The sequence below is a fragment of the Trichoderma asperellum genome, chromosome 1 (genome assembly GCF_020647865.1).
Source record: "Trichoderma asperellum chromosome 1, complete sequence".
In the NCBI taxonomy this organism is placed as follows: domain Eukaryota; kingdom Fungi; phylum Ascomycota; class Sordariomycetes; order Hypocreales; family Hypocreaceae; genus Trichoderma; species Trichoderma asperellum.
In genome coordinates this window covers 5,663,019-5,681,818 of record NC_089415.1, presented here as the reverse complement: position 1 = coordinate 5,681,818, position 18,800 = coordinate 5,663,019, and the positions used below count along the sequence as shown (strand labels likewise).

Here is an 18,800-nt window from a genome sequence, read left to right as displayed (position 1 = left end):
TCCGCCTCAGCTGGCGCCAGCAATTAGGTATTACGTATTGCCTGTAGGGCAAGGATCTCAATCGAATCTGCGTCTGACGTACGTTGCTCCTTGCAGGAGAAACCGCTTCCTGTCGATGCGGATGCGGAGCTCGACACAAGGTTAGCGCTATGGCCTGCTAAAGACCTGATGGTGCATGAGAAGCAGCACCGCAATTTGGCATGTCTCGTATTACCAAACAAGTACAGAGATGATATGAAAGACGCAAGAAGGGGCCTGGTGCTGGATCGCAGAAACGTCCGTGTAACAGGGCAGCTGAGAAGAAGAGAATTCTTCGTAGGGCACTTAGTCCGTACCTAACCTTATTAGTTGTAGCCATCAATCGCCAGTAATTGCCGTCACGCTGCCGATGCGCTACTTGTAAAAAAAAAAAAGGAGCCTGGAGCTCGACGTGCAGACTCATATGGCCAGCACGGAAAACCCGCTCCCAAGAAACGCAAAAGTGCCTGAGATGCCAGCACGATAGGTCGAACTCTCAGGTCTACATGCACCGCGCCAGCTTCTCTCCCTGCGATTGGTATATTCATGCTTTCTTTGCAGATATTGTGATTTGTGGGCAGCAGTGGCTCCTCCAGCGCCTTCACCCCTCTCGCGCCTCTGGAACCCCTCGCCCCAAACAAGGCGCCCAACCACAGATCTTGCAAACCGACCTCGTTCTCTCCCTTGATCCCAGACCCGAGTAAATCCTGTCCTCCCGCCCAGAACGTCCGGACTTGGTCCTCTGAGCTGCATCCGACACCCTGCCGCGGCCGCCCGTTAATATCCTGCGCTTCCCACGCCATCCGCGCTCCCGCCCCGAAAACAGCGATTCTCCGCAAGGGTCCCCCCAGCTCCATCGCCTGCTGTTCCGTCAACCAGCCTGCAGACGACCTCAACGTCGGTCCAAGCCTGGCTGAGCTGGTCAATCGTTTGTGAGAGCAAGGCTCAACTCGCGTCGCCTCGCCACCCCCCATACTTGGGCCCTGCTTGCGTTGTGCACCACTCCACCAGAGAGGCGCGCGAACAGAGGTCTACAAGTATGCTTCAGACACATGGCGGCCCCCAAGACAACCGTATGTTTGGAGTGTGATGCCAATCTGCAGACGCCATGACTGATGCCCGTCCGATTCTCCAGGCACCGATAGCAACACGAGAGACGATGATAGAGGACATGACCGAGCCATGCACACTCTGTCGTTGCCCAAGAACCGCAGCACGGGAAACTTGCATCTATCAGCTGACCCGCCTGACCGAAACCGATACCGAATGTCCTTTGAGGCTTCATCGGCCGGCATCATGGACCACGATCCAATCACCAGGTTCGTCCCCCAACGGCGGCGTGTTCTGCCACAGGGCTTGTGCCACAGTAGCTCGCTTTTGTTTGCTGACCGCGCGCTCTGATCAGACCATCTCCTATTACAGACCACGAACACGGCTTGGGGCTCTCTGGCCTGCGCCGCATACGACAGCAGCATCCTCCTTCTCGAGCGCCGACCCTGCCTAGCTCAAATGCCTCTTCACGCAGCCCTTCAGTTGTCACGCTTACCCGCTCTACCTCCATGACTGCGATGTTGAGCAGCTATAGTACCACCGCATTTGGGGGACCGCCCACGTCTCCCAGCTTTTCCGAAGACTTGTCGCGGTTTCCCTCTGAATCTCTGCACTCCTTCTCCTTCGCGCACCAGTCGGAAGACTTTTTACACAACCGCCAAAATGTCCTGAAGCGTTCACTGGAGTTTATGAAAGACCGCATGGGTCTGTCCATGACCTCGACACAAGCCGGCCTCGCCAGCGCCCAGGCCAGAGTTTCGGGCGACGTCGACGCGCAGCATATGCTGGAACTACTTGCGCGAGCCCAGGTTATAGGTGCTGGAAATCTGCCAAATCCCGATCCTTCAGCCATCGTTGCTCCGCCATTGACCGGCCCAGCTGACCTACCTGCCGAGAATGTGTTTGAGAAGCAGTTCAGCCCGAGGGCGTCTATATCGGAGTCGATAGCATCTGATCTCGCACAAGCAACTTTACAAAGAGTGCCTACCAGCGACAACGAGTCAATACCCACCGACAAGACTACGGCTATTGAAGCAAAGTTGAGATTGGAGAGTTCAAGTAGAACTCAACCTGATGACAGCGGGCTTACTTTGAAGACGTCGTCATCCGCTACAAGACCCACGAGCTTGAAACGGACAATGACTGATACTCTAGGCATGGCTTTACAAGATAAGTTGATGGATACAATGTCTCAGCCCTTTCTTCCCGGCGAGCCTCTTTATGAAGAGCCACTTTCTTCCCCTGTAGCGACCCAACCGGCCGTGCCACTCAAGAGCTTCCCTGCTGCCGTCGGCCCGGCAGTGCATGGCCATACGAACAGATGGGTACCAGCCGCGCAAGCGATTTTCACAACAGAAGCTAAGCCACCATGGACTATCTTAGCGGCCAATGATCTGGCTTGTCTGGTTTTTGGCGTTACAAAAGCAGAAGTTCGAAAGATGGGCATTCTGGAAGTTGTGCAAGAAGAGAGAAGGGCATGGCTTGAGAAGAGGCTTTTGCAGTTAAATGACGCAGACATGGATGAGGACGGCGAGGGAGGCCACAAAACCACTCCGGCTGCTTCAGCTGCGTCTGCGTTGCTGGGTGGCAGATCGGGAATTACAGCCCAGCTCCTGAGCAAGCCCAGCTCGAGGGCACAACCGTCGCAATCCCCTAGACGCGCCCAGACAGTTCACAGCGGAGACCCAAACCCGCCAGCTACACGTACCAGCGGTCACCATCGCAACAACCTCTCACGTGGTGTCTTACTGTGCGGCGACGTCGTTCCGATTCAGAAACGCAATGGCGCCACTGGATCAGCAAGCCTTTGGGTTAAGGAAAAGCGTGTGGGGCTCATCTGGGTACTCGAGGAAATCCACGAGGACGTGGCTAATATTGTGTTGGACGAGGAGGGCATCGTACAGTCCGTTACGGGAGCAACCGAGCCAATCTGGGGTGTGAATTCAATAAAACCGGGATTTGATGTCGCGAAACTTATTCCACGTATCCCACGGCAAGGCATTGACCCGAACGAGGGCGAAATTGACTTTGCCCAGACTTCTCGAAGACGATACTTTACCTGCCCCAACTCTCACAAGTCTAATGTTCCATGCGCCATTGAGCAAGTTCGCGGCAAGCTAGAGTTACGCGTTTCAACTTTCCCTCATATGGCTGGCATAGTTGTGGTAGAGCCAGAAACGTTGAAGATTCGAAGCTCAAACTCTGTCTTTTCTGGCGCATTGTTTGGTTACGAAAAGCCTGATGGAATGCCTATATATTCTCTCATCCCCGACTTCGACAAGATCCTTGCTACGCTAACCGAAGAAGACGGTCTCCAGCTCTTGGATGGTATGGTAGTACCTGAACACAGATTCCGCAGAGCAGCAGCATTTTTCGCACTGAAAGAACAACGCCCCAACGCTGCCGCAGCATTTCTTCAACCTGAGGGTATACCAGCAAGACATCGAGACGGCTCAGAATTGAAAATTGACGTGCAGATGCGCGTTGTTGAAAGCGAAAAGCATACCGATATTATCGAAGAAAGCGAGTCAGAGACGGCAGAAACACACGATAGAGTGGGCTCTGTGTCGCAATCGGAGATGGTCTTTGCCCTTTGGATTACATACTCACGACACCTCCACACTTCGCCCATGAATTTGAATATGGAGTCTCCCGATCATCCATTGATTTTAACCCCCCCTCATCAGCCTTCACCAGGCCAGACTCCTGCACACACCCCGATGGAGATACCTTCCGACTCTGACGACTCCAAGATCGAGGCTTCGAAACAGCCAATTATGTCGATTGCCTCTGCAATCCCAAAACAGCTCAAGGATGCCGCGCTTGATGCCGCTGCAAAGTTGACCGGGCACGCCAAGCCAGAGCCACCAAAGGCAGCCGAAAAACCAGAACCTGCCAAGGCAGATGAGCCTGACCGTAAAACTACCATTGACGATTACACCATCCTTGAAGATATGGGCCAGGGAGCCTACGGCCAAGTGAAACTTGCTCGGCACAAGACGACAGGCAAGAAAGTTGTGTTGAAATATGTGACTAAGCGTCGTATTCTCGTCGATACCTGGACTCGAGACAGGAAGCTCGGAACAGTCCCCTTGGAAATCCACGTCTTGAACTACCTACGAAACCCCGAATTTCGACACCCTAATATTGTGGAAATGGAAGGTTTCTTTGAGGATGACATCAACTACTACATTGAGATGGCTCCGCATGGTCTTCCTGGCATGGATCTGTTCGACTATATTGAGCTCCGTGCCAACATGGACGAGGCTGAATGCCGAAGCATTTTTGTCCAGGTTGCAAACGCTGTTCACTTCTTGCACACAAAAGCCTTGGTAGTCCATCGAGACATCAAGGACGAAAACGTCATCCTCGATGGCGAAGGAAATATTAAACTCATCGATTTCGGCAGTGCAGCATACATCAAGAGCGGCCCCTTTGATGTGTTTGTGGGTACAATTGGTAAGTGTTTTTTTCTTCTCCCTTCCTGGACACCTCCACCCTACAATAATCCCAATAAAAGATGCTAATGAAGTTTCTAGACTATGCTGCTCCCGAAGTCTTAGCCGGAAAACCTTATGGCGGAAAAGAGCAAGACGTTTGGGCTCTTGGCATTCTACTATACACCATTGTCTACAAAGAGAACCCCTTCTACAGCATTGATGAGATTATGGATCGAGACCTTCGCATCCCGTTTATACTCAGCGAGGACAGCATCGACTTGATCCGCTGTATGTTGAACCGAGATGTTAGCCAGCGATATACAATAGAACAGGTGCTGGATCACCCGTGGTGCAAGGCACACCAAGCCAAATAGAAATGGAGGAGGAGCAAGGATTTTGTTTTTGGAGGGAAGGTGGAACGAAAAGGTTAATATAGACCTTGGAAGGTCACGATAGCTACGGCGGCATCTTTTGACCATGATACCCATGAAGTGAATTATACATACACACATACATACTGCGAAGGGAGAGAAGGAAGATAAGGAAGGAGACGTTGGCTATTGAGAGCGAGAGAATCGGAGACGAATACACACATAACATGTTCTCATGGAATGGCTACAACAACACAAACTTTACACACTTTTGATCATAAGCGACACACACTGAAAGGAGATGAGAGACTCACGTCTCTGACTGAAATAAGGGGGTATGGCTACGGTGGGGGAGTTGGAATTCTTTAAGCGATCTATGAAGCGTGGAGAGGACTTGGGGTCATGGTCACCCCACCCCCATTCCTCTTCCTCTTTTTCTTCTTCTTCTGTCATACTCTTGTCCTATTTTCTGTCTTCATTTTGTTAAGAAAAAGTGGCCAGCTTCAAGTTATTTGGCAATACACCAGCGCGAATTATTTTAGCATTGAGAGCAATCACCAAACAAATAAACAAGTAAACAAATACCGAACTATACAACTTTATTAAAAACAAAAAAACGCCTTTCCATTACGAATACCCCCTCTCTTCCCTGCTGATACCCTGTTATAGGACTCCCCCTTCCCTTCCTTTAAAAAGCTTAATTATAATCAGCCTTAATGATAATTCAACTCTGGGTTTGCCCGAAAATTGCACCGACAGCGACACTCCGGCACAGGACACTCGACATGCCTCGCAAACCATTCCCTCGCGTGATCCAAATGTAGTACATGCTCGCATCGAAGGCAAAACGTAGGGAACCGGCTCGCCATACGAGTCTCCTCCTTTTCCTCGGGCCGATCCGAGCGTGGCACGCCGACGACCTCGTAGCAGAGGATGCACCGAGGGAGGTGCCTACCGCAGTTGGGACAGCTCACACCGGAGTTGATGCTCGTTGCGAGCATGGGGTTGCGCGTCTCCATGGTGGACGAGGGCACTAGGGGAGCCGCGCCGTGGTGGTTGGCGAGAGACGTGCTGGCGTCGCAGTAGACGCAGCGGAGGGCGACCTGGCGAGACGGAGGCTTCAGCGCGGGGACTCCATCGCGCTTGGAGCGCTTCGTGGACTCGACTTCGAACTTTGTTCGTTGGAAGAAGAAGCGGTGGCGCTGGAGATAGGCGCGGTAAGCGTTGCGCCATGCTCGGCAACGGATATCGTCAATGTATCGTGGAGCGCAAATGGACATGACCAACGTGGCAGTTTGGAAGTCGTTGAACTTTTCGACATAGCGTGCAAAGATGTCAACCATGGTATCAGTGATGCCGGTAAGGCAGATGGCCTCGATATCTCCCTCCTTCACAGCACGAGAGACTTGTTCGCGAAGCCATGTGGTGAGTTGGTCGTCCGTGAAGTTACGGAATGCAACATAGGCCCTATCTGCGAGCGGTAATGAGGCCTGATTCGCGATAATAGTCCAATCCCCCGTAGCTATTAGGGATGATATCGCCCGTAGGTACGGATCCGTCTTTGATGCAACTGCTTCATCAATATCTAGCTTCTCCTTGGGAACTTGATTGCCTTCTCGGCTTATGAGCTGCAAAGCTAGTGAAACAAAGAGCAGCTCTGGATGGGACGGGCTAGCATCTCTCAATATATCTACGGCTAGCTTTGTATCGCCTCTGAATAGAGCTCGAGAGGCTGCCATTGTATGAATGCCAGCTGGGTATTCTGGATCTGCCTCTCGATCTAAGCCACCGGGCTCATGATTCTGGGCATCTCCCCAGCTGCATATTTCAAGGCATAGCTGGCGGTGGTGAGGCTTCTTTGTCGCAACACCATCGAACCTAGGTAGCTGGTGCTTCTTACAGTACGAGCCAATAGAGCGTTCCCATTGATTCGCATCGGGAACAGGGGCACCAGCAGACAAGCGAGTGGTTGGATTCCGGCCTATTAAGATGATATTCATTAGATTGGTGTCTTATTCAAGCTAAATAGAAATGCTCACCCAAGTTGTTGGTCCATATTGCATGCACGCCCAAGTAGCTAAGATCCAAGTGAGAGAACAGCATGCCGCCATCATCCGCAGCTCGCTCCGCATCTAAAATCTCATTAGTAACCACAAGAGGGAAATCATGATGATGTTTCGCAAAGACTCACCCCCGATCCAATCCCAAACAAAACGTTTCCAGGGGTCATCTGATGTCACATTTCTGTTGGTGACGGCGTCGAACAAGTATCTCTCTTTAGCGCGCAATAACTTAACATGATCGACGACACATTGGGCCTCTCTTGGAAGCCCCGATGAAGACGCAAGAGTACCTAGAAGTGCTTCGTGAATTTCACTACAAGAGCCAATGCCATTTGAACTAATAGAGGCAGAGCCAGGTCTGCCATTCATTAGCCGCTTCACGTCTTTGGCATGCGGCCTGCCTTCGTCAGGCGAGCCAGGAATGGCGCTTTCCTCGCGCACATAGTTGCGTAAAATACGAAGCTTTTCTGCAATAGTCTCAGCTGCATGGAAAGACTCGGGTAAGGGTGAAGTAATCTCATCAATGGCCTGAACGGTAACCGATACCGGCGTTTTCGGATCCAGGGCTTTCTCAATGCTTGCCTCGATATTTACCTTATCTGGCCCAAATACCGAAACATCGGATAAGCTATCTTCAATAATAATGGGGGCAAGCATCTTTGAAGCATGCGCAGTTTCAAAATGCATTAAATCTTGATATGGAGTATTCTCTGGTCAAGTGTTAGTGTATCAACAGCCAAAGTTTACAGATCTCAGCTATTAATTACCTTCAAGGCCACGGTGAGGGGTTTGCCAAGGCACAAGCTTGAAGATATGATCAGCTGTATTAGACGACTGTTCCAGAATATCAAATCCGCCGTTTGCACGCAGCACCAGAAGTCTAGGTCGCAAAGCGGTTGAGCCTAACGTTACCCAGTCGAATGAGACAATTCGGTCGTTCTTTCTAGAGTTGTCGCGGTACGAGACGTCCATTTCGTGCGATCTTTGCACCTTGAGAAGTTCAGGACCTTCATGTGATACAGCATCGGATGATGGAAGTTCCTTGTTCGTTTCCAAGACTTTGAGTTGCCCGTTACGGGATAACACAGCCAAGAGACCACGACGGTCTCGGCAATAACGAAGAGAGCGAATGAGGGAGTGCTTCTCTTCAGCCGCTGAGTCAGAGTCCGTATCAACAACTGTATCAAGGCGCAAAGCTCCGCCCCAAGGTAATTCATCCTCCTCAACAGCCTGTGCATATACATGAGAAGCGACAGGCCGAGAGGTTGCTCTTCGATCCCATATCATGACTCCTGGATGGTCAAGAGCTGATGATGCGAAATAATTTTGATCGGCATAATCAATTGCCAAATTATTATTGCATTTTGTGTGAAAAGTGAGAATACCGGTAGGATCTTGATGATTAAAGTCAGTTTCCATTATGTATTTTTCTTCATGTGAGGGAAGTAGAAGCTGCACTTACCACGAAGGTCATGTATCCGGACACCCTGACCCTTGATACCAACGACTAGCACATTAGGGCTATCTTCAAAGAACTTGATGCTAGAAACAGAGACGCTGGGTTCAGCTCTCTTGGGTTCTGAAAGGCTGCCCCAGTTACTAGGAAATCCCTTCCCAAGAGACACCACAGATGATAGGCGATTGACATCCCACACTTGCAAACTCTGGTCCATCCGAACGCGATCCAAGCCTACTGCCAACAGTCCAGTCGTGTTGAATGACACAGCCTGGCAGGTGCGTGCCATTTTGAGGCCGAGCTCAATGTAGGCGTTAGAGCTGTCGTCGATCCTCAAGAGGTTTATTATACCAGCTCCCGTACCAACGGCTAGAAGGCTTGGATTTTCCGGAGACCAGTCATACGTTGTGAGAGGAGGGAAATCATCGTGCCTGCTGACCTTGGCATAATCAAACCTTCCCGCGCGCGCGTGGCCAGTGGGTTCGTAGAGTTGAACAACCCGATGCTGCAGATTAATATGCACAAAGCTGTCGACAGAGGCCTTGGGAGACCACTTGACGAGCCCTGGCTCAGGGCGATCCATCTTGGATGCTGCGTGGGTAGGGATGCTAAGTCATCAAAGTCGAGACGGCCGTTGTTGTTGTTCTCATAAAGCCTCGGCTGTGGAACGTGAAAGATCAGGATTCCTCTCTGGGGAAAATGTTAAAAGCGATGACTATCAACGTAGAAATATTCCAAGCCGCCAAAAGATCCCTTGGATGGTGACGTGTTCTGAGGTTGCGGGTTGACCTAAGCGCATATCAGAGATGAGGTTCCGCTCCTGGCCATGGCAAGAGACGAGCTCAAGCTTGCCTTGAAATTGCATGCCAAGACGCAGCAGTTCCAAAATGGCGCTTTCGGAGATGAAAATGTTATTGAAATCTGGAATGAAAGAGAAAATTATTAAGAGACGCCGCCCTTTTGATTTATGAGCTCCGATGGATTCATCTTCTAAGAAGCTCATGAACTCTGGCGACGAGACAGAGAGCAATAGGCGTCATCTGATTGGCCGCAGCTCGCGCTAGCACGCTAATCCAGATTAAGCTTTGCGCCCCGATAAGATAAGCAAAAGTATTCTATGCAGATGGATTTGATTGATTTTCCTCTAATTCTTGCGCGAATCAGGCCAAAAAAGCTGGCTGTGACCGCAAGCATCGAGATTGAGACGAGTAGCATCAACTGCGAATGCGGTGTGCCGAATAACTACGCATTGACTTTATTTGAAAGAATTTTACGCATAACCTGCCAAAGAAACACCGGTAGAATCGATCCACGATGGGAACCAAACGGGAGTACGACGAAGTCGAGTCGCAAGGCGCAGATCGAAGCCATGGAGCGTCTGGAAAGAGGCAGAAGTCGTACATCGGCCGAAAACGCCAGGCACAGGAAGACTCCGGAGCCAAGAAGCGAATCCGAGCGATTGAGAGAAGTCTAAGACGAAACCAAGATATGCCGGTCAATGTGCGAATTGATCTGGAGCGCGAACTAGCATCGCAGAAGCAAATCGTTGCAGATCAGGAATATAAGAGGAAGCGAAGCACAATGATATCCAAATATCATATGGTGCGATTTTTCGGTGCGTCAAGTCCTGGCATCAATACAATACTGCCACATTTACTAATGTCTGGTAGAACGAAAGAAGGCTTCGAGATTAGTAAAGCAACTGAGACGAAAGCTTGAGCATGAATCGGACTCGAGCGAGGCGGAGAAGATACGGCACGACCTTCATATAGCTGAAGTTGACGAAGCATATACTCTTTACTTCCCTCACCTCGAAACATACGTCGGTCTATATAGTTCCAACGCCAAGAAAACGGCCGAAGAGGAGACCGAGGAAGGGAAAGTTGCGGCTGCAAAGGCAGCTCTGGAGGCAGAGAGACCACCAATGTGGTCGGTAATTGAGAAGGCCTTGGCCGAAGGGACGCCCGCGTTAGAGAAACTGCGAGACCGCCGGTCGCCAGACGATAATGGGGAGATTGATGATACACAGCCGCCCATTCGGCCGCGAGCTACTCCCAAAGCGCCTTCGAACACACCCGCACCACGACACACCAATGCCTCTCGGGCCAACAATGGTGCCTCTCGAAAGAATCCAGAACAGCAGCAGCGATCGGGTAAGGCCCCGGAGCCACAATCCAGCTACGGTGACAAGGAGCAACACCCGGAACTCAATCGTAGAGAGAGGAGAAGGCTAATGCGAGAGGCCCTTGCGGCGGCACCCAATGACGAGGATGACGAGAATGGAGACGGTGGCTTTTTCGAGGGCCTCTAATGCATGCCGCTGTAGGTTTCGCTCCATGCATTAGTACCTGGGCTACGAAGTAGATAGATGAATACCCCCTCATATTGGGTCTGAGCAGACTGAAGCTGGTCTGTCTCAGCCGCCAATTACTAGCAGTGGCCATTTCGCACTTGATATGGCACGGCGCAGTATCGCGCTTCTATAGATGCAAGCATTAGCGTTGTCCTTTTTCGCATTGTCTCGTCTCGCCTCACTCCAGAAGTAACCCCGGCTTTGTGCCCCGTTCGTAGAGATGAGAAAATGTGTGCATCGCTGCCTACACATATGCCCAAAAGAAACCCCCACCAGCTCGCAGGCGCCCAAACGGCACATCGGGCCAATCAAGCGGTGCCGAGCCCAGAGCTTAAGCCCAGCCAAACTAACAAAACACCAGCGAGGCTTCGCAGCTTGATTTACTTGCATAGCCAGGCTGAGAGGTTGACCTAGCCCGTCTTGCGTAATTAAGGCTCGAATCTCATTGCTGCGTTGCTGGGCATGCGCCGGCAGCCCTGCTTCCCCATATATACTGCTGCTGCTCGTCTGTTTGCATCGACATCAGGCTACCTCTACCAGTCTGCATGCTGCTCCAACATCTACAGAGTTCTGAGTGCCAACCACATATACACCCGCATACATAATTGCGGATTATTCTCAGCTATATATCATCGCCGCTTACTCTCCCAACCTTTGTCTTATTCACATCTCCCTTCATCTTCCGCCACCCGGCAGCCCAGAAACGACACGAGCCCCGCCATGGACAGCGACGAAGGCGTCGACGTTATACCAGTGCCGTGGGGCCGGCTCAAAGCCTGGATCGAGGCCCAAGAAAAAGCAGAGCAGAGTGGTTACAATCCTAACCCGCCGACAAAGGTGCAGGTCGCGGCGCTTTCTCACCTTGTCGACTTCATGGACGAGCCTGAGCCGACTCCCAAGTCCATCGGTAAACTCGACTACGTGAGCGAGCTGATGCGTGAGCAATATCCGTCTTCTTCCTCCCCTCACCTAAACAGGAATTATTAGAACTCAGTTGCTAATACAATCTTTTCGAGAGGGAATGCAGAGCTCGCCCAGAGCAAATCAGTTGCTCCTCCAATGTTCCGAGACCTGGCACCCATAGAGGTTCCCGTTGGCGGCGTGCTCTTGCAGCGGTGGAGAACAGTCTGCACCCTTCCCTTCGCTAACAACAAGGAATTTCCGTGCCCGGGCTACGGACTTCGCGAAGGCAAACAACTTCCGTTGAGTAAATCGAAGAAGGTTAGTCAAGGTCACCCCTTTTATACGTATCCAGTTGATGAAGTCTGTCTATATTTATAATTGAGTCGGAGAGTTAATGGCAAATATCTTCACAGCTATCCAAGCAGTACGCAGCCAAATACGCATTCTTGTATGCAAAAAACCATTTCGGAGCTTCTACTTCAAGCAATGGCGGCGCTCCCGTGGCAACAAATACCTCTCCCCCGGCAAGAAACCCAACACCAGATAGCAACCACAACAACAACAACAACAACAACAACAACAACAACAACAACAACAACAACAACAACAACAACAATGTCAGTGTAGGTCATACTTCTCCTGCAAAGGTTCAGGCACCCTCGGGCGGCGCCCCTCTATCACCGTCCTCGACGTTGCCATCGCCGTCATCAAGTACCGGCGACCTCACAAATGGCGGCTCATCGGCTGCCGAGGATACAGACTTCTACGACAGCAAAACACTCCCCTCCCTTCTGGACCAAGTTAAAAAAGAAACAAAAATTTTGAAACTCGGCTATCCCATCTTTGATATTTTCCCTGACCCCGAGACCCCGGGAATGTACGCTGGGAAACCCATCTTTAAGAACAACAGTCGCATCCCCGAGGGCTTGGGCTATATTAAAGGTGCTCTCACAAAGGCCTTGGCCAAGGAGCTTGTTGCTGAAGAGATACTCCAATATTGTAAAGCGCAGCGGAAACGACTGGAGGGCCTTATGAATACTTTTAATCCTCTTGAAAAAGAGTAGGAAGAAGTAGGGCTCTGCAATGTCAGCGGTTTTGGGTAGAGGTGCTGCTATGCTCCCTTGGATGGCTGGACTACAGCACTAGCTTTGATATCATACAATCAAATAAAATAAAAACCAGATGATAAAGTTTGCTTCATGACAATAGCAGTACTTTGTTCATTGTATCCCAAAATCATGAAAGCATATCGTAACATTTCTTTGATCGTCCACTATCGCCCTTTTCCCCTACCTCCTCTTCCCCTCCCACCCCCTCCTCTAGGTCCCTTCCCAGGAGGAATTTTCCCCTTGATTCCTTCAGGAAGACTTGAGAGTCTCTCGCCCTCTTCCCAAAGAACTCCAACGTCAATATTTCGCCCAGTAACCTTTTTGAAGTAGGTAGTGCTCAACACCCCATCCTGCCCACCCTCCGTCAGCAAAACCCCATTATCACTCCTCCACCACTGAATGCCGTCCTGCAGACTCTTCTCCACGTCAATCTCAATCACCAGCTCTGCATCCTTCCGCATGCCGCTCATGACACCTTCCTCCGGCGTCCCCGTCGAACAGTGGATGTGATTGCGCCCCATGACCTTCAGCCCGCCGGACTCTTCAATGGCCGGCCAGAAGTAAAAGTATGTCCCGTGAAGGACCCTAGGCGGCACGTTGCCCGCCTCGAGGGTGATAGGCTCGAGGAGGGCGGCTGACTCGATCTTCACGGAGTGTCCCTGGTTGGCGCGGATGACGTAGTGAGCAGGCGTAGATGCCTCTTCTGAAGGTTCCGCGGCGAGTGTGGTTTTTAGCTTCATTGTGAAGCGCTGTTTTTCGTTGGATGCAACGACTTCTTTGATCTCGGCCAATGTGACTTTCAGAGACCGGATTGGGCCCCAGTTCAGCTACACACACACACATGTTAAATTAAGAATAAAAAGCGTTCCCTTCAATAAATCACAGGAACCACTCACAACCTCATCGAGAGCCGCAAAACCCTCCGCATCGAGCTTGATGCCCGCATTTTCAGCCTGATGTCTTAACAGCTTCGACAGCGCCTTTGAAACCAGCACTTCTCTGCTCTGGCCGCTGCCGCCTCCTCTGCCCCCACGGCCACCACTGCCGCCTCTTTGCTTCTTCCCGCCCGCATACTTCTCTTCCAGGGCGAGATGAGCAGCGGTGCTCGAGCCGTCTTCCTCTAAAGCGCTCATTTCACTTGTATGCCGTAAATGCTCGGTATTCTTTGCCGTTTTATGTCTGGTAGCACTGAGTTGACGGCGCTGGTTTGCTGTAAAACTCTGCCGCTCTGGATTATGACCCTTGTTGATGAGACTATGAAATGAAGGCCTGGTTTGCTTCTTTACGAATGAGAAGCTACAGGCCAATTTGAGTGATGGATATCTGGGAAAGATACTCATTCGCTTTTAAGGTCAAGCCTACCGGAAGCTGCCTTAGTGTGTGCCTGCCTCAAAAGTCCTACCTATGTATGCTGTGGCTCATAAATCGGCGTGACTCAGCAGACTCTACTAAGTTACTGTGTACATAGCTTGTGCGCCACATTTTTAACATACCCGCCAGGTCAGTACAAAGAAGAGAAAGCATCATCAACTCAAAGTCAAAGAAGAAAAGTAATTGCTATTATAAGAATTGGCAATGCACATCAATGCTACCTTTTGTTTCGCTCCCTTAGGAAAAAAAACACCAATCAAAAAAAATCCACAAGAAATAAAAAGAGGTATCGTATCTCTACGCCCGGTCCCCCGTCCCAATATGACTTCACGGCCTGCCTTTCAACCTAATCCACTCCCTTGAGAGAGAAAAAAAAACACGAAGTTAAACTCTCTTCTAAGATAAAACAATCAAAACTCCTCTCTTCGCCTCTGAAGATAAAGAAAAATAAATAAATAAATAAAAGGTGTGGTCAAGGCCACAACGCACCAACCCTCTCAAAAAAAGAAAAAGAAAAAATGCTTTTTAATGCTCGCAAGCAAAACCAGGTAATACACGCTTTATGAATGGTAAAAAATCAGAATGGACAAGAAGGCAAAAAAAAAAAAACAAAGAGAAGTTGGCTCCGTGAAGGAAGTCGAAGCAGGCCCTCCGTCGTTAGGTCGTCAAGCCAGTGGGTTTAAGAAGGAAAGAGACGGCATGTAATGTTTGGTGATTGAACAAAGGAAAAATGAGACAAGATATGAGAGAGAGTAAGAGAGTGCCAAGGTATGACAACAATATTAGAGTTGGACATAGTGAAAAAAATTAAAGAGAGGTCAAAAAATGACAAAAAAAGAAAACGCTCGCAGATGGATTATGTATGGTACAGATCATGAAATCTAAACGTGTTGTTTTGTTGTCGTTGACGGTCATCTCAAGCCGTTGGAGGCGGTTGTCGAGGAGGCCGGGATAGCCATGTTATCCCGATTCGTCCGACGGATTTGCAGGCTGCTGGTTCGATTCTGCAAGGAATGATAGGTGGAGGTATGGTTTGAAGAACCATGTTGAACAGATAGATGTCGTGAGAGACGGTTTTCACTAGGTCTCTCAGAACCACTCTCGACGCCTTCAGGCAGCGACCTCTCCAAGAACCTCCTGGTCGTGGGTGTGGTAGCAGTAGAGGGAACCGTCAAGCGAGAAGGTTGCAGATTGGAAGTTATAAATCGTCGTCGGCTAAGGGCCGACGGGGGTTGTGGAGTGTTGACCTCGAGCAGCGGAGTTGGGGCATCAGAAACATACGGATATTCCCTGGCACTTCCTCGAGTCCCGTTCACCTCGGTAATAGCGCGGGATGGAGCTCTGAATCTGGCCCCTTCATCTTCCTCACCAACAGTACCCCGACGATTACGGACGAGAAATGAGGTCCTTCGGCCGCCCTCGTCAGATTCTTCGCCCGCTAGTCGTCGACTCCGTAAGAGAGCTGATGATTTCCTGCCGTCTTCCGGCTCCTCTGTCACCGCTCGACGAGCGCGCGATATGACAAGGGAGGCTCTGCGAGCAGCTGACATTGCGTCGATAGGAGTCGCAGGAGTAGATGCAGAGTTCCGAGGACTAGTCAGAGGGTTCCCGTTCAACATCATGCTTCGTCGCTCCTCATATTTAGATGTGGCTCTAGGGCTGCTAATAATTTGCGTGGCTTGTTCAGGCACAACACTGTTGCGACGAGAGACCGAATAGGTCTTGCTGTTCGTCATGGTTGGAGTTACCGGTGGCTCCGGGTGCGCACTCGGGCTTCGCGTTGGGTTAAGCTGTGTAGTCACCACCTGTGGAACAGTCACTGCAGGCCGAGCCGAGTCCTCACCGAGGGCGATGCAAAGTTCTGTCAAGCTACGACAGACACTGTCCGTTCTGCGGCGAAGCTGACGATCTGTAAGTACAGGTCCGCCGCCGCCACTGACTACGCTGGCGGAACCTGATATCGGGCCAGGCTGGCCAGGCGCGCCCATCATGGAGGACAGTGCAAGAGCATCGTTCGCGGCTGTTTCAAGCGCGCGGTACACTTCCGAGCTAAGAGTTGTCTTGATTTTACTGAGCGCCGAATGCAAGTTCGAGTGCGCCTCTCGTTGCGACGACGTAGAGCTGCCGGCATCTGTCTGTTGGCCAGCTGCCGATTTTCTGGGGGAAATTGACATGGTAGTGACTGTTGTTGTAGCTGTTGGTGGCCTGTCTTCTGAAGACTTGATCAGCGCGGCCGCAGAGGTAGGCGGTAGCTTTCCAGTCAATTCAAGACGATGGATTCGCGATTTCAGATCGTCCAGCTCGTCCCAGACTGTAGACGGTGCGTTAGTCGACGTGGTTGACTCGGTTCCGTCAGCAAAATTACCAGCATCGGGTTCATCATCCTCATCCTGCATCTCGAAAGATCGGTTTAAAGGTGACGGGTTATAGGCCTTGGTGTGGCTTTGAACGAGCACGGTGGCTTTATGAGTCGGTGAGCGTGCCGAGCTGGAGGAAGCAGAATCAACAATAGAGGACTTTCTTCTATTATAGAAAGAGTTCTCCGAAGCCTGATCCTGATAACCTGCAGACCGGGGCGTCATGAGCGAAGGACGTAGGCCCGAACTGCTGGCCCTAGAGGAGCTGTCTTCAGAGGGACGGGAGGATATGGCCTTGTCTCTCAGCTGGCTGCTACGATAAGAGCTGCTCCGTGCCACTTCGCTTGTTAGTTCATCTTCGTATCTAACAGATCGACGACTTTCCCGGTCTTGTTGATCAGAGAGCCTGCGGCTCACTGAAGGTGGGGATACGGGGTAGTAAGAGGTAGCAGCATGTGAAAGTGGGCGCTGACTTGTGGTGCGACTAATTTTGTACTGTAAAAAAACATCATGTTAGAATCTGAGGCGTCCATAAAACAAAGGTTGATGTAGATATTGCATATTTCTTCTTGTGACAGCGGGTAACAGCGAGCTTTTATCCTGAATTCTAACACGATGGTCATATCAAAGGGAATGGGAATGGCATAAAAGAGAAAACAAGAGCAAGGGGCGATGCGACGCTAAATAAAACTTCTCTACACCTATAAAAGGATAAAAAACCCAAAGAGTTTCTTTTCTTTTGCATTTTGCATTTTTTTTTCTTTCACTTACCGTAGTAGTTCTGTCACTGGCGTTGTTGGTTTCGGAATTTCGTGCTGCCTCTTCAGAAGCAATTTTTAGAAAGACATCGCCCGTATCATCGCCACCGTTAGCGCCGTGCCCAGAACCAGGAGGGCTCCTTTGTTCAAAGAAATCCCCATCTGAGGCGCGAAGGGTGTGGTCGTCAGTCGAGTCGATGTATCGATCTTCCGCATCATAGCCGCGAGAGCTGTAGCTCATATTGTCGTCGGTGGAGCTCTTGCGAGAGCCCGACGATCGGATGCCCCGAGTGGGCGGTAATCGAGAGGCGATCGAAGCCGTTGGTTGGCCGGCAGTGGCGTTGTTTACCAGGTGCTTATAAGAAACAGGTGGACGCTGCTGCGACTGGTCTTGATTTTCATCTGAAAGACCCGAGGAGGGCAGCGGTTTGGAGGCCGACAGATCTCGTTGCGTTTGCGTTCGCTCCCTGATGGCTGTTTTTGGATCCGATACTCGTGTGGTGGGAGAGATGGCTTCGTCGATGGTTGGGTAACGTGCGCTGAGTGAAGTGCGCGGACCTTCGGGCGTCACTGCGCGGTTGGTGTTGGAGCTACGGGATGATGCTGGCAGCCGGCGAGTGGTCTGCCTCAGGGAAGACGAGCGCGCGACACTCGTGGTGGTTTTTGCTGACTGCGCAGCCTCGTTGGCTAGGGAATCGGGATACGACAAGGGGCGCCTGACTCTGCGGATCTGTTCCACGGCTGGCGGCTTGATGGTGGTTTGATACGATGCTCGAGGGCGCAGGTTCGGACGCGGCGGCGATGCGAGCTTTTCGGACGCGGGCGGCGCCTGGCGGTTGCGCGCAGACGCAGACGAGGCCAAGACTTTTGTCGGAGCTGGTTCCGATCGCGTCTTCAGCCTGTCTCTGGGAGCGACGTCTGACTGCGAGGCGGCGGAGACGTTGGAGGCCACAGGGGGTGCGAGCTGTCGAGAGGAGAGGCCCAGCGGCTGCTTCGCGACGTGCGGCAGGGGCTGCGAATGCGACGAGGCGGCTGATCCGTTCTTGATGTCGGCGAAGCGGAACGACGGCAGCTTGGAGGAATTGTGGCTCTGGCGATGCGAGTGCAGGTTCGACGAGGGGCCGGTGATGCTCGCTGCGGATGGACCTGCGAGTGATTTGCCCGGGAGGCTGGCGGCTGTGGAAGTGGAAGCCGCCTGGCCGTAGCGAGCCGTAGTGAAACTAGCAGTCTCTGTCATGTTCGCGCCGGGCAGCTGTACCGGTACTGGGCAGTGCAGCGACGGGTGGTCCTAGCAGCGTGTACTCGTACATGCGACAGCGGGGGGCCGCGTCTCTCTCATCAGCCACAGCGTAAAGGAATGTGAAAAATAAAAGAAGGCAGAGACAAGGGCAAGTCTCTGTGCGCCAGATAGATGTCAAAAGTTTCAAGTTTCGAGCGTGGGATCTGCACGATCTATCTGGCACGCTTCGAGTCCTGTCCAGCGCCGCCGTGGTTGGCCGCGCGGGAATTGCTCGAAAATTTGGGGATAGTATTTCGGGGGCTGCTTGGGTG

The 18,800-nt window shown here is 51.4% G+C and overlaps 6 protein-coding genes across 6 annotated transcripts; 3 read left to right on the top strand and 3 right to left on the bottom strand.

Annotated features, from left to right (window-relative positions):
• The first annotated feature begins 430 nt into the window (after positions 1-430).
• Positions 431-5,470, top strand: TrAFT101_001763 (uncharacterized protein). Its single transcript, XM_066126409.1, has 4 exons — positions 431-1,091; positions 1,154-1,337; positions 1,424-4,527; positions 4,608-5,470. Exons 1-4 carry the CDS (start codon positions 1,058-1,060, stop codon positions 4,880-4,882), a joined length of 3,597 nt encoding a protein of 1,198 aa, XP_065982510.1. The 5' UTR covers positions 431-1,057; the 3' UTR covers positions 4,883-5,470.
• TrAFT101_001762 (uncharacterized protein) lies at positions 5,230-9,389 on the bottom strand. Its single transcript, XM_024903609.2, has 5 exons — positions 8,405-9,389; positions 7,710-8,336; positions 7,071-7,652; positions 6,919-7,011; positions 5,230-6,860 (listed from the first exon to the last, which is right to left on the bottom strand). Exons 1-5 carry the CDS (start codon positions 8,979-8,981, stop codon positions 5,593-5,595), a joined length of 3,147 nt encoding a protein of 1,048 aa, XP_024762891.2. The 5' UTR covers positions 8,982-9,389; the 3' UTR covers positions 5,230-5,592.
• Positions 9,390-9,712: 323 nt separating this feature from the next.
• Positions 9,713-10,709, top strand: TrAFT101_001761 (uncharacterized protein; the record flags this gene model as incomplete). The annotated part of the gene is made up of 2 exons (XM_024909606.2): positions 9,713-10,013; positions 10,069-10,709. The coding sequence occupies 2 exons, from the start codon at positions 9,713-9,715 to the stop codon at positions 10,707-10,709; spliced, it is 942 nt and encodes a 313-aa protein (XP_024762890.1).
• Positions 10,710-11,471: 762 nt separating this feature from the next.
• On the top strand, positions 11,472-12,718 carry TrAFT101_001760 (uncharacterized protein; the record flags this gene model as incomplete). Its single annotated transcript, XM_024909605.2, has 3 exons — positions 11,472-11,688; positions 11,779-11,972; positions 12,068-12,718. The coding sequence occupies 3 exons, from the start codon at positions 11,472-11,474 to the stop codon at positions 12,716-12,718; spliced, it is 1,062 nt and encodes a 353-aa protein (XP_024762889.2).
• Positions 12,719-12,927: 209 nt separating this feature from the next.
• Positions 12,928-13,896, bottom strand: TrAFT101_001759 (uncharacterized protein; the record flags this gene model as incomplete). The annotated part of the gene is made up of 2 exons (XM_024909604.2): positions 12,928-13,590; positions 13,660-13,896. 2 exons carry the CDS (start codon positions 13,894-13,896, stop codon positions 12,928-12,930), a joined length of 900 nt encoding a protein of 299 aa, XP_024762888.2.
• A 1,149-nt stretch (positions 13,897-15,045) lies between these two features.
• On the bottom strand, positions 15,046-18,486 carry TrAFT101_001758 (uncharacterized protein; the record flags this gene model as incomplete). Its single annotated transcript, XM_024906322.2, has 2 exons — positions 15,046-16,986; positions 17,263-18,486. The coding sequence occupies 2 exons, from the start codon at positions 18,484-18,486 to the stop codon at positions 15,046-15,048; spliced, it is 3,165 nt and encodes a 1,054-aa protein (XP_024762887.2).
• Positions 18,487-18,800: the final 314 nt, after the last annotated feature.

Coding starts and splice junctions, on each gene's coding strand:
- TrAFT101_001763 (XM_066126409.1), top strand. CDS start 1,058: ATGCTTCAGACACATGGCGGCCCCCAAGACAACC. Junction 1,092..1,153: donor TGGCGGCCCCCAAGACAACC/GTATGTTTGGAG, acceptor CCGATTCTCCAG/GCACCGATAGCAACACGAGA. Junction 1,338..1,423: donor GACCACGATCCAATCACCAG/GTTCGTCCCCCA, acceptor CGCTCTGATCAG/ACCATCTCCTATTACAGACC.
- TrAFT101_001762 (XM_024903609.2), bottom strand. CDS start 8,981: ATGGATCGCCCTGAGCCAGGGCTCGTCAAGTGGTCTCCCAAGGCCTCT. Junction 8,337..8,404: donor CCGGATACATGACCTTCGTG/GTAAGTGCAGCT, acceptor TTAATCATCAAG/ATCCTACCGGTATTCTCACT. Junction 7,012..7,070: donor TGTTTGGGATTGGATCGGGG/GTGAGTCTTTGC, acceptor ATGAGATTTTAG/ATGCGGAGCGAGCTGCGGAT.